This window comes from Pan paniscus, chromosome 8 (assembly GCF_029289425.2).
Source record: "Pan paniscus chromosome 8, NHGRI_mPanPan1-v2.0_pri, whole genome shotgun sequence".
Classification (NCBI taxonomy): Eukaryota; Metazoa; Chordata; class Mammalia; order Primates; family Hominidae; genus Pan; species Pan paniscus.
The window spans coordinates 87,303,505-87,317,854 of NC_073257.2; the positions used below are offsets into that span (position 1 = coordinate 87,303,505).

The 14,350-nt window shown below is 40.9% G+C and overlaps 1 protein-coding gene across 3 annotated transcripts in view; it reads left to right on the forward strand.

The window, feature by feature from the left end:
- SAMD8 (sterile alpha motif domain containing 8) overlaps nt 1-14,350 on the forward strand; it is an 82,225-nt gene that overhangs the window by 47,171 nt on the left and 20,704 nt on the right. For all 3 annotated transcript variants that reach the window (XM_063607774.1, XM_008965560.4, XM_008965559.4), the window contains exon 2: nt 3,676-4,268. In XM_063607774.1, coding sequence (XP_063463844.1) covers nt 3,691-4,268 — 578 coding nt within the window. In that variant the 5' untranslated portion in view covers nt 3,676-3,690. The remainder of the gene's footprint in view (nt 1-3,675; nt 4,269-14,350) is intronic.

Consider the following 14,350-nt stretch of genomic DNA (forward strand, 5'->3'; position numbering starts at 1 on the left):
TTAAATTGGCCCTAAAGCTTTTTATCATCTTTTAATATACCTCTTTCATGCAGGCTTTCACAGTGTTAGCTAAGTAGTGATTTAGTATGGGCCTCTTAACTATTATATAGTAGCATACAATTAAAGGGCATGCACTGACCTGATAAAGCAGAACAGTGAAATGTGTCATGCTTTTAGGGCATTCCCACAGCAGGCTCAAAGACTTCCAAGAGACTTCCATGTATAACTTATATTTTCTAGCAGCTAAAATGTCAGCATCAAAGCCTATTAGCCTGATTGAGGTTATAAAGAACTGGTGAGCTAAGACAGTGGAAAAAAACATATAAAAGAAGAGAAGAATCATTTTGAACAGAGTATGAGAGGAAACTGTCCTAACGAATAATGCTACAAGAATGGGAGTGACATGGAACCCATTGGTGGTAAGCTGTTAGAGAAAGGGGAATGTTAACAGACTAGAAATAATGTGACTGAAGAAATCTGGCCTTGTATTTTTTATTTATTTATTTTTATTTTTGAGACAGAGTCTTACTGTGTTGCCCAGGCTGGAGTGCCGTGGTGTGATCTCTACTAACTGCAACCTTTGCCTGCCAGGTTCAAGCGGTTCTCTGCCTCAACCTCCCTAGTAGCTGAGATTACAGGCGCCCGCCACCATGCCTGGCTAATTTTTTTGCATTTTTAGTAGAGACGGGGTTTCACCATCTTGGCCAGGTTGGTCTTGAACTCATGACCTCGTGATCCACCCGCCTCAGCCTCCCAAAGTGCTGGGATAGGCGTGAGCCACCATGCCCGGCTGGCTTTGTTTTATGTGAAGGAAACTTGTCTCTCAGATTTGCTATATCATAACCACTACAGAGATTATAGCATGTGCTTGTTGGATATCCGAGGATGAAGTAATTTATCAGAGATACTTTGGGTAAAAGAAGATATGTATAGTAGGTAGGGTGAAAGCATCTAGTTATCCATGTGAACTAAAACAGCAAAATCATATTTCTAATGGAATTGTATATATGATATAATAAATGATATAAAATAATATAATAAATGTGTAAGTTCCATGTGTTAAAGTGAATAAATCATAATTCTTTGACATTTGAGGTGGTGATGATATGCTACAGCTAAAAAGAGTTAAGAGTTTTTGTTATTCCATAATGCATAAGAATTAGACAACTTTGTAAAAAATACAGACTCCTTGTAAATGGATGTTATAATAATTTTCAAAGACAGGGAAACTATGTGGGTCAATAATATAAGTTCTTTTGTGAAACAAAATATGACTTAAGTCTTCCAAAAATTACGATTGCTTTTAGTAATAAAGAAATAAATACTTAATGTTTAACTGACACTTCCCTGACATTCATCTGTGGGTGGATTTTATCAAGCTTATTTCTTGTTTTCTAAATAGTTTTGATGATATAAATGGTGCTCATGTAGTTAGTGTCTGCCTTTGCCAAGTTACTGTAAGTCTTTGTGGCAAGAGTTTATGTGGGTAGGGAAAGAATGCAGAGCAATACCAGCTTTTTTTTTTTTTTTTTTTTTTTTGAGACAGAGTCTTGCTCTGTCGCCCAGGCTGGTGTGCAATGGCACAATCTCGGCTCACTGCAAGCTCTGCCTCCCAGATTCACGCCATCCTCCTGCCTCAGCCTCCCAAGTAGCTGGGACTACAGGCGCACGCTGCCATGCCCAGCTAATTTTTTGTATTTTTAGTAGAGATGGGGTTTCACCTTGTTAGCCAGGATGGTCTTGATTTCCTGACCTTGTGATCCACCCGCCTCGGCCTCCCAAAGTGCTGGGATTACAGGCGTGAGCCACCGCGCCCGGCCGCAGTACCAGCTTTTAACTTTGCTTGTTGTAAGGAAGCACAGAAAGTTTTTAATAGCCAACAATGCATTTATAAGGCCATGATAAACACTCAAATCAAGAATTATTACATTGTGGGAAAAGGAAGAGGATGCTGTCCTCATTCATTTGTCCTTCAGGATAGAAGGATATTCATTTGTATTGATGTTTTGTTTGGTTTTTCAAGACTTTGAAAATAAAGTTTAATCTAACATACATAGAGAAAAGTATAGATCACAATTATACAGCTTGATGAATTTTCACAAAAGGAACAAACTTATGTAACTAATATGCAGATTTTTAAAAAAGAACATTTGTATTAGAACAGTTTTTCTTTTTTTCAAGCTGGGTAATAGGCACATAGGTGTTCGTTGTATCATTTTATTCTTTTATGCTTTGAAGTTTGCCTACCATTTTAAAAAAATTATCTCAGGTGGAAATACAATCTTCAGAGGTCTGGAAAGTGTCAGAAAACCTACAGGCTTTAATAGTTGAGAAAGTACTTTTGAGAAATAGTGTTTTTTTCCATGTAGGCCTTTGTCTCCTATGTATCTGATATACTTTATAAACCTGAGAAGGCCCAAGTAACTGAATGTTTTACAATAAAAGAAGAACATAAATAGAGCTGTGTGAAATCAAAGTAGTAAAAATTATTGGTACTTTTTAAAACATAGCACCTTATTGGCCTTTTATTCTGCAGTGTAAAGTCTGGGTCATCAAATTTGTGAGTACATGGAAATGACAGTTTTCTTTTAAAAATTTTATTGCTAAAGTCCGTGATAGTTTAAGAATAAAATGCCCTATTCAGTTCTATAATGTAATATTCAAAGCTGTAGAAAGAACTGAGTTATTATTGAGATTCAAATATATGTCTAGTTTAAAGCCTTCATATCTGTTATAGAAATCATTATGTGTACAGTAGTTAGAAATACGCTTAATCTAAAGGGTTCCCTGGAATTACAGTTATCTACTTTCCTTTATGTTTATTTCCCCCCAGGTGGGGAGATACATTTTCCATGAACATGGAGATTTCAGAAATTGGATTTTTTTCTCTTTTCTTTGATTTTTAAAAATATAATAAATCTTCCTATATTTCTTGATTTTATGAAAAGTATTAAAATGGGATTTTTCTCAGTTCTCGAGTAGGCTTTTTAATTAAATTGTGACTCATGCAGTGGAAAAGCCATTTGTAAAATGTCTTTCTGTAAAAATGTTTGGTTATTAAATTTTCTTCTGCTGTTGGAGTCATATGCATAAAATTATTAGTGTGTTAATCTATTGAAAACCATTCATTATTGAATAATTTTTGTTTCTTTTACTCCAGAAACCAATAGGATAGTGTAGGTAAATTACTGTTTCTGGGGTGCGTGTGCGTATATACATATGTGTGCGTGTGTGTGTGTGTACATCTATCTCTCTGTCTCTACATATATATATATAGTTTTTTGTTTTTTTTTCTTTGAGACGATCTCCCTCTGTTGCCCAGGCTGGAGTGCAGTGGCACAACGATGGCGCACTGCAGCTTTGACCTCCCAGACTCAGGTGATCCTCCCACCTCAGCCTGCCAGGTAGCTGAGACTATAGGTGTCCCACCATGCCCAGGCTAAATTTTTTTTTTTTTTTTTTGGTAGAGATAGGGTCTTGCTACGTGGCCCAGGACTGGTCTCGAACTCCTGGGCTTAAGTGATCCTCCCAACTCAGCCTCCCAAAGTGCTGGGGATTGTAGGCATGAGCCACTGCGCCTGGCCTGTTTCTGGTGTATTTATGTGTGTTTGTCTTTGAAGAAATTGTTAGGACATACTGAAGCTTTTGTTTTGTTTTCCTGTTTTCTCTCTACAGGCAGCGGAGGAGGAAATGGCAGGTCCTAATCAACTCTGCATTCGCCGCTGGACTACCAAGCATGTAGCTGTGTGGCTGAAGGATGAAGGCTTTTTTGAATATGTGGACATTTTATGCAATAAGCACCGACTTGATGGAATCACATTGCTAACATTGACTGAATATGATCTCCGGTCTCCTCCTCTGGAAATCAAAGTCTTAGGGGACATTAAAAGGTTAATGCTCTCAGTCCGAAAATTGCAGAAAATACATATTGATGTTTTAGAAGAGATGGGCTACAACAGTGACAGTCCCATGGGTTCCATGACCCCTTTCATCAGTGCTCTTCAGAGTACAGACTGGCTCTGTAATGGGGAGCTTTCCCATGACTGTGACGGACCCATAACTGACTTGAATTCTGATCAGTACCAGTACATGAATGGTAAAAACAAACATTCTGTTCGAAGATTGGACCCAGAATACTGGAAGACTATACTGAGTTGTATATATGTTTTTATAGTATTTGGATTTACATCTTTCATTATGGTTATAGTCCATGAGCGAGTGCCTGACATGCAGACCTATCCACCACTCCCAGATATATTCTTAGACAGGTAAGTTTTGTTTCTAGTTGCTAAGTTTGTAGGATGTTGCTATAATTAACAGCAATGATACTGTATTTATGATAATTATATTGTTTCTTATTGTGGTAGATGTATACTTTCCATTTGCTTTATCTGGCGGTATAAAATGCTTTGAAATTACCTTTTTCACTTAGAGTAAATTAGGCCTTAAGCCTAGGTGTGTGAGAAAAACCACTGCTCTTTTAATTTTTCAATTTAATTTAATTTTAATTTTAATTTAATTTTTTATTTTGAGACAGTCTCACACTGCACTGTCACCCAGGCTGGAATGCAGTGGCATGACCATGGCTCACTGCAGTCTCAACCTCCCGGGCTCAAGCAATCCTCCCACCTCAGCCTCCCAGGAAACTGGGACTGTAGACATGTTCCACCATGCCCAGCTAATTTTTAAGTTTTTTGTAGAAATAGAGTCCCACCGTGTTGCCCAGGCTGGGTGAACTCCTAGGCTGAAACGATCCTCCCACCTTGGCCTCTTAAAGTGTTGGGATTACAGGCATGAGCCATCATGGCCTGGACTGCTTAATTTATTTTTGTGTAGTTATAGCTCCTTGGGTACTTTAGACTTTTTGAGACAGAGTCTCGCTCTGTCACCCAGGCTGGAGTGCAGTGGCATGATCTTGGCTCACTGCAACCTCCACCTCCCTGGTTCAAGCCATTCCCCTGCCTCAGCCTCCTCAGTAGCTGGGATTACAGGAGCCCGCCACCAGGCCCAGCTACTTTTTTTGTATTTTTAGTAGAGATGGGGCTTCACCATATTGGCCAGACTGGTCTTGAACTCCTGACTTCAGGCAGTCCGCCTACCTCGGCCTCCCAAAAGGCTGGGATTACAGGTGTGAGCCACCGCGCTTGGCCAGGTACTTTAGATTTTAAGAGGGTATCTGGAATGATGTTTGTAATAAATGGAACTTGGCTGCCTTTTTTTTTTTTTTTTAATGAAGAATAGGGTTCTGCTTTTTCAAAAATATTGATGGTGTCATATCACCAAATGAATTGGAACTATCACAAAGAGGACAAGTGGATTCAGTGATAGCATGCTGTTTTATTAAATATTGAATACATTAAAAAAATGTAGTATATGTGTAACATATGAAAAATAAGAATAGAACAGTAGGCCAGGCATGGTGGCTCATGCCTATAATCCCAGCACTTTGGGAGGCCCAGGTGGGAGGATTGCTTGAGTCCAGGAGTTCAAGACTAGCCTACAAGTTCAAGACTTGCAACATAGCAAGACCCCCATCTCTCTAAAAAATTAAAAATTAGCCAAGCATGATGGCACATGCCTGTAGTCCTAACTACTCAGGAGGCCAAGGTGGGAGGATCACTTGAGCCTAACAGGTCGAGGTTACAGTGAGCTATAGTTACACCACTGCACTCCAGCCTGGGCAGCACAGCGAGACCCTGCCTGTCTCCAACAACAATAATAATAATAAAACAGTAAACAAGTACTCAGAACTGTTTTCACATTTTTGATTTTTAAATCTTTTAAAAATTTGGGTATTACTTTCTTGTTTGTTAGTTTTTGGTTTTGTTTTTGTTTTTTAGATGGAGTCTTGCTCTGTCACCCAGGCTGCAGTACAATGGCACGATCTCAGCTCACTGCAACTTCCGCCTCTTGGGTTCAAGTGATTCTCCTGCCTCAGCCTTCCGAGTAACTGGGATTACAGGCACCCACCACCACGACCGGCTAATTTTTGTATATTTAGTAGAGACGAGGTTTCACAATGTTGGTCAGGCTGGTCTCGAACTCCTGACCTCAAATGATCCGCCCACCTCAGCCTCCCAAAGTGCTGGGATTACAAGCATGAGCCACCGCGCTTGGCCCCTTGTTTGTTTTTTATAAAACATTTTGCCCTTCTAAAAGTGCCTTTGCTGGGCGTTAGGGCTCATACCTGTGATCCCAGCACTTTGAGAGGACGAGGCTGGTGGGATCACCTGAGGTCAGGAATTCGAGACCAGCCTGGCCAACATGGTGAAACCCCGTCTCTACTAAAAATACAAAAACTAGCTGGATGTGGTGGCGGACACCTGTAATTATCTCAGCTACTCAGGAGACTGAGGCAGGAGAATTGCTTGAACCTGGGAGGCAGAGGTTGCAGTGAGCCGAGATCGCGCCATCGCACTCCAGCCTGGGTGTCAGAGTGAGACTGTCTCAAAAAAAAAAATACATAAAGTAAAATAAAACTGCCGTGTAGTATTTGTATTTGAAAATGAAATGAATTTAAAATGTCCGTGTTCCTATGCCAGAATAATGTATACATCTCATTTTGCTCCCTGTCAAACCCCAACTAAAACTATAGTAAAGAGGTTTTTTTTTGTTTTGTTTTTGTTGTTTTGAGATAGAGTCCAGGCTGGAGTGCAGTGACACAATCTCGGCTCACTGCAACCTCTGCCTCCCGGGTTCAAGCTATTCTCCTGCCTCAGCCTCTCAAGTAGCTGGGATTACAGACATGTGCCACCATGCCAGCTAATTTTGTTGTATTTTTAGTAGAGACAAGGTTTCACTGTGTTGGCTAGGCTGGTCTCGAACTCCTAACTCAAATGATCCACCCACCTGGGCCTCCCAAAGTATAGGGATTACAGGCGTGAGCCACCATGCCTGGTGAGCTGTAGTAAAGAGTTTTTTGTTTTTGTTTTTTAAGTAAGCCCACAGGATGGAGTGGATAAAATAGGAGAAAACAGCCATACATTTTTGGAAGTTGGAAGACGGATGGATGAGTGGCAATTGACAAACCCAAAATTAACCTAATTATAAAATTTGAGCAATGGGGAAAACTGAGAACCAACCCTGTTTATATTGCAGATTTCTCCAAAGTAAGGAGAACTTATTGAAAGCTGTTTAAGAAGTTGTTATATCCGTGTATCTCGTCTCCCCTTCTATACAGTTTTTCCAACTGTAAACAGAAGACCACTAGGAAGTAAGGAAGAAATCATGTGGCTGTCTGGGGAAAATAGTACTTTAGGCAAAGCAAACAGCTGGGTGCAAAAATCTGAACTGGGAGTGTTCCTGGCAGGTTTAAGGAACAACCAGTGAGAGATGAGCAGATCTGAGAGGAGACAAGAAGCCAGGTTGTGTAAGGACTTGAGGACCATTGTAAGGACTTCAGCTTTCATTCTAAATGAAAAGGGAAGCCACTGGAAAGTACTGAGGACAAGAGTTGAGGGATCTAACTTCTATTTTAAAAGGTCATTCTAGTTGTTGTATTGAGAATACCCTGGGGGTGTGGGTGGGGATCTAGAGATCCTTTAAGAATTTATTAAATTCATCCAGACAAAGATTTTAGATTGGATGAGAACAGTGGTAGAGGTGGTATGAAAGAGTCAAATTCTATATATATTTTGAAATTAGAGCTAACAGAATTTGCTGATGAATTTGGATTTGATGAATTAAGAGAGAGAAATCAAATATTATTCCAAGATGTTTTTTGTTTTTTGTTTTTTTTTTGAGACAGGGTCTAACTCTGTTCTCCAGGCTGGAGTTTAGTGGTGCATTCATAGATCACTGTAACCTCAAATTCCTAGGCTCAAGTGATCTCCTTCCTTAGCCTCCTGAGTCACTAGGACTACAGGTGTGTGTCACCACACCTGCCTGATTTTTAAATCTTTTGTAGAGATGGGGTTTTGCTATGTTGCCTAGGCTGGTCTCAAACTTTTGGCCTCAAGTGATCCTCCCATCTCTGCCTCCCAAAGCACTGGGATTGTAGGTGTGAGCTACCACCCCCCAGCCTATTCCAAGATTTTTAACCTGAGCATCTGTAAAGATGGAGTTGCCATTTACAGAGATGGGAAAACTGTGGAAGGAGCTGACTTGGAGGGAAAATTAAGGGTTTGGTTTTCGACATGTCAGGTTTGAAATATGTTTTGTAGCAAATTCAGATGTCAAGGAGGAGATGGAAATATGAGCAGAAGTTCAGAGAGATTGAGAGAGACAGAAATCTAGGCTAAGATTTGGGAATGGGCAGAGAGAGAGAACAGTATGCCAGAAGCCAAGCAAAAAAAAAAAAAAAGTATTTTAAGAAGTTTAGGAACAATTGGCTGTAGCAAATGCTGCTGAAAGGTCAGGTAAGATGAGGATAATTGACCATTGGCTTTAGCAACATGTTGGTCATCAGTGACTATGACAAGAGTTAATAAGGGCAAAAATGGGTTATAATAGGTTCAGGAGAGAATGTGAGATGTATTGGAATTTACATGAAGGTACTCCACAAATGTGAAACAACATGAGCACAACAGTATTTGTTGTGACATTGTTTGTAATAATTATAAATATTATAAATAATCTAAATGCTTACCCATGGGAAGCTGGTTGAGTAGACTATCATACATCTATACAGTGGCATACTATTTAATCATAGAAAAGAATGAAGACAATTTCTGTGAACTGATACAAAATGATTTGCAGGAAAAACTCAGCAACAATAGCACTATGAGCACACAGATCATGGTTTTAAAATACTGTTCCCAGGCCAGGTATAGTGGCTGACTCCTGTAATCCCAGCATTTTGGGAGACCCAGGCGGGAGGATTGCTTGAGCCCAGGAATTCTAGCCCAGCCTGGACAACCTAGTGAGATCCAGTCTCTACAAAAAATTAAAAATTAGCTAGGTGTGGTGGTGTATGCCTGCAGTCCCAGCTACTTCAGAGGCTGAGGCAGGAGGATCACTTGAGCCCAAGAGATCGAGGCTGTAGTGAGCTGTGATCATGCCACTGCACTCCAGCCTGGGCAACAAAGCGAGACCTTTTGTTTGTCTCAGTACGTAAGTAAGTAAACAAATAAATACATACCATTCCTCACGAAAATGAACTAGACCAGGGCTGAGACCAAGCAAACAAAAATTGTGGGGTGAGAGGGGAAGCTCTTCAAGAATAATACGAGCAAATAAATGTGGGCAGCATGATTATTCTGCCTCCTCCAGTGTATTCAGGCAAGTCATCAGTAGATGATAAAATCTATTAGGTGAAAGGCCACTGAGGGGGAGCTTATTCACATGATCTGAAAGTTTCATCTCACCTATTACTTAATTACAGAGGGAATGAGGTAGCTTTACAATGGCAAGATCTGACATGCATCACCTTAACCAAATGATGAAATGTAGTAGCATCACAGTGGGACAAACAGACATTATGTGCATTGGACGTGATGTCCACAGCATCACCTATGTAATCATCTTCTCCAAAAAAAAAGAAAACTTTAACCTATATCTAATCACGAAGAAACAATCAGACAAATCCAGAACATGGAACATTCTACAAGACAGCTGACATGGACTCTAAAAATGTCAGTGTCATGGCAGGCAAAATCCAGGGGGAAATGTAAGGGAAATTGAAGAGACAACCAAGAGCCACGTGAAGTTTAATTAGATCCTATATCAAGAAAACAAAAATAATGCTATACAGGACATTTTTGGGACAATTAGGAAAATTGGAATATGGACTGCATGTTAAATAATGGTACTAAATCAGTGTTACAATGTCCTTGGTGTAATAGTGTATTGGGTTATGAGGAGGATATCCTTGTTCCTAGAGAAACAAAGGGGAGAAGTGTCATAATGTCTGCAACTTGCTTCGGGGAGGGGTTCACCTCCCCGAAAAGAGTATGTGTGTAGGTATGTATAGAAATAATGAAAGCAAGCAAATGTGGCAAAATGTTAATTACTGTAAATGATGAGTTTAGGTGAATAATATAGTGTTGATTCTTTTAACTTTTTTTTAGGATCAGAATTTTTCACGTTAAAAGAATTAGGCAAAGAAATGATGAGGGAGAGAGAGGGAGAGAGAGAGAGAGAATAGGAACAGAGAAATTGGAGACAAAGTCTTTCCTGTAGGGGCAAGTTTTCCTGGAAGGGCAGCAGAGAAAGGGAGCTGTAGCTTGGGCAGGAGTGGGGAAGGATCTAGGGTCAAGAGGGCATTTGTTCGTTTTTGTTTTTTTGATTGGCTATATGATAGCATGTTTGTTGTATTGATAATAAGAATGACTCAATGTAGGGGGGTAATGATGGTAGAGGAAAGAGAGGGTATAATATTAGAACAGTGCCCTTGAGTAGATGAAAAGGAATGGTACCTTGTGGCTGGGAGAGGCTGGCCTTAGGCCCTTGGGCTGTTCCTTCATAACAGAGGGGAAGGTAGAAAATAGGAAAATAGGTGGAGGTTGCCATATGTGATGGTGGAGCACAACGAAGTGCTCTCCTGATTGCTTTTATTTTCTCTGTTTAAAGACAAAATGGAGAGGAGGATGGAGGCTTGAGGAGGAAGGATGAGATGTATAAAATAAGCCATCTAGGAGAGTAGGAGAGTGAATAGACTTGTGTAATGCATTAGCAGCACTTAATGTTGTCTCCTTGAGGTTAGTAGTCATATTAGCATTGTGTGTTTTTACCAGCCTCATTCAACAGCAGATACAGGTATGGAATAGGTGGAGAACTGGATTTAAGCAGGGTTGAGTTTTGCTAGGCAGTACAATGAAGGGAAAAGTGGCAAGGGAGTGGTTTTAATGAGGGACCATGGACTGATATGGATGAGGAAAGAAGTAAGGCCGGGTGCGGTGTCTCACGCCTATAATCCCAGCACTTTGGGAGGCTGAGGCGGGCGGATCACCTGAGGTCGGGAGTTCAAGACCAGCCTGACCAACATGGAGAAACCGCATCTCTACTAAAAATTCAAAATTAGCCAGGCATGGTGGTGCATTCCTGTAATCCCAGCTACTCGGGAGGCTGAGGCAGGAGAATTGCTTGAACCTGAGAGGCGGAAGTTGTGGTGAGTTGAGATCACACCATTGCACTCCAGCCTGGGCAACAAGAGCAAAACTCTGTCTCAAAAAAAAAAGAAAAAAAGAAGGAAGTAAAGGATGTAAGGTAGATGAAAAAATAATAAAAAACAAGCAAAAAATAAAAAAAACAAAGCATAGTGGGAGAGCAGGAAATGGTCCAGCAGAACAATGAGGCTTTTATTATTTTAAAGTATACAGGCTGGGTGCGGTGGCTCATGCCCGTAATCCCAGCACTTTGGGAGGCCGAGGCAGGTGGATCACCTGAGGTCAGGAATTCGAGACCAGCCTGGCCAACATGGCGAAACCCTGTCTTTACTAAAAATATAAAAATTAGCCGGGCGTGGTGGCATGCTCCTGTAGTCCCAGCTACTCCAGAGGCTGAGGCAGGAGAATTGCTTGAACCTAGGAGGTGGAGGTTGCAGTGAGCCGAGATCATGCCACTGCACTCCAGCCTGGGTGACAGAGCGAGACTCTCTCAAAAAAAAAAAAATAAATAAAGTATACAATTCAGTGGGTTTTAGTGTATTTACAAAGTTGTAGAGCCATCACCACTAATTCCAGAACATTTTCATCATCCTGGGAAGAAACTCATACCCATTAGCAGTCATACTCTATTCCTTCCTTTCTCCAGACCCTAGCAACCACTAATCTACTTTGTTTCTATGAATTTGTCTATTCTGGACATTTCATATAAGTGGAACCATACAATATCGGGTCTTTTTGTGTCACTCAGCATAATATTTTCAAGATTCATCCGTACTGTAGCATGTATCAGCACTACCTTCTTTCTTAATTACCAAATAATATTCCATTGTATGGATGTACCAATTTTGTTTATCCATTTATCAGTTGATAGGTGTTTGTGTTGTTTCTACTTTTTGGCTATTATTAATAATGCTGCTATGAACATTCATATGCAAAGTTTTGTGTAGACAAAAATTTTTTTTTCTTTTTCTTTTTTTTTTTTTGAGACAGTCTCACTCTGTTACCCAGGCTGGAGTACAGTGGTGCGATCTCAACTCACCGCAACCTCCATCTCCTGGGTCAAACGGTGCTCATGCCTCAGCCTCCTGAGTAGCTGGGATTACAGGTGCACACCACCACACCCAGCTAATTTTTGTATTTTTAGTAGAGACGGGGTTTCACCATGTTGGCCAGGCTGGTCTCAAGCTCCTGACCTCAAGAGATCCGCTCATCTCAGCCCCCACAAAGTGCTAGCATTACACGTGTGAGCCACCACACCCAGCGGGACATATATTATCAATTTGCAGTGAGGATTTCAAACCAAATTTTGCCTAACTCTTTTTACTTACTATGCCACTCACTAAAACTCCATGGTCTTAAACATCTAAACTTTATTCATAGGAGAATGGTAGCAGATGCTGTCAGTGTTCCTTCTATATCCCCTCAGATCCCTTTTCCATTTTCTTGCACATGGATACTCCCAACATCCAGCAGATATGTCTCCGTTGGAGGGCTGCTCTTTGCCTACTTGGAGAGAAAGCCAAAAAGTACTTGGAAATTTACTTCCCACCAGCAGCTGTCCTTAACCAGTGACTCATTTCTCTTTGCCCTAATTGGGACAACATTTAGATTGGACCTACACTGTCCCAAATTACTCATAAGCCTGAGCGAAAGTTACCCTTTCCTGAGTTCTCCACAGGGCTTTGCTTGATGTCTCACCCTTGCTTTGCTTCCTTGCCTTCTAATCTCATAACCCACTACCCTGTGGGTTTTCTTTGAGAACATTTCCCTGTCATTGACTTTCACACTGATGTTTGTTTCAGGGTCTGCTTCTGAAGCTTATTTTACACAAATCCAATATGTTCAGCATATAGAAACAGAAAATTAGAAGAAGATAGGAATGTTTCTAGAAGCAGGCCCACCTACAGCAGTGAGAAGTGAGAGCTGATAACCATAATAGCAAGGGAGGAAACAAAAGCACTATAAAAAGCAAACACAAATAATGGAAAAACTGCATCAATCTGGGGCTTAACTGCTCTTCATTTCTCAGTAGTCTCCAAGGTCATTACCATATACAGTTGTAATAATCAGTGTTCATAGTGATGACTCTAAATTACTAAAGAAAATTAAATTTTTTTTTTTGAGACAGAGTCTTGCTCTGTCACCCAGGCTGGAGTGCAGTGGCGCGATCTCAGCTCACTGCAAGCTCCGCCTCCTGGGTTCACACCATTCTCCTGCCTCAGCCTCCCAAGTAGCTGGGAGTACAGGCGCCCGCCACCACACCAGGCTAATTTTTTGTGTGTGTGTTTTTTAGTAGGGACGGGGTTTCACTGTGTTAACCAGGATGATCTCGATCTCCTGTCCTCGTGATCCGCCCACCTTGGACTCCCAAAGTGCTGGGATTACAGGCGTGAGCCACCATGCCCAGCCAAGAAAATTAAATTATATCCAGAAAAAAGGCATATCCATGTATAATGCATTTTAAAAGCTTAGCTCAAAATAATATGAGGGATTGAATACACATTTGACAGGTTCCTCACAACAGTCCACTAAAATGGCAGTAAAAGAGTGAAGAAACTATAATCCCATGAAAGCAAAAACAGTGCTAATAATGAAAGTTTGGAAAGTAGAACGCTAAGTACCTGTTGTGAGGTTGTGGGTGGAAGGTGGCCCTGCCCAAGAGGTAAGTTTATTTGTACTTCAGAGCTCCCATAAAACAGAAAGTACCAAGCATCACTCAAGGCCAGGTACAGATAGGAGCTAAATAGGGGAAAATTGGTTAAAAATCTTCTTAAGCCTGGGCAACATGGTGAAACCCTTTCTCTACAAAAAATACAAAAATTAGCCAGGCATGGTGGAGTGTGCCTGTAGTCCCGGGTATTGGGGAGTCTGAGATGGGAGGATGGCTTGATCCCAGGAGGTGGAGGTTGCAGTTAGCCACGATTGCGCCACTGTACTGCAGCCTGGGCCGCAGAGTGAGACCCTGTCTCAAAAAAAAAAATCTACTTAAGCTTTTAGACCTGCTCTACTCTGACGGAAGACTAGTGATCTGTTCTCCAGAGCAGTTGAATATGAAGCACTGTTGACTTAGGGATACCGTGTCCAGATGAGAACAGAGCTGCCATGTTTTAAAGAGGATTCATTAAAAGTCTATATACCAATCACAGAGACTTCTAGCTCCCTTCCTTAAGTAGCCAGACTTATTTCTCATCTCCCCTCTTACCCAACCCCAGTCTTCCAAGAAGGGTAAGATTCCTTTCCTTGGAGAACCTGAAGAAAAACAATGTAAATAACTGGTTGGGATATCCTTATCTAATCAACCAGAT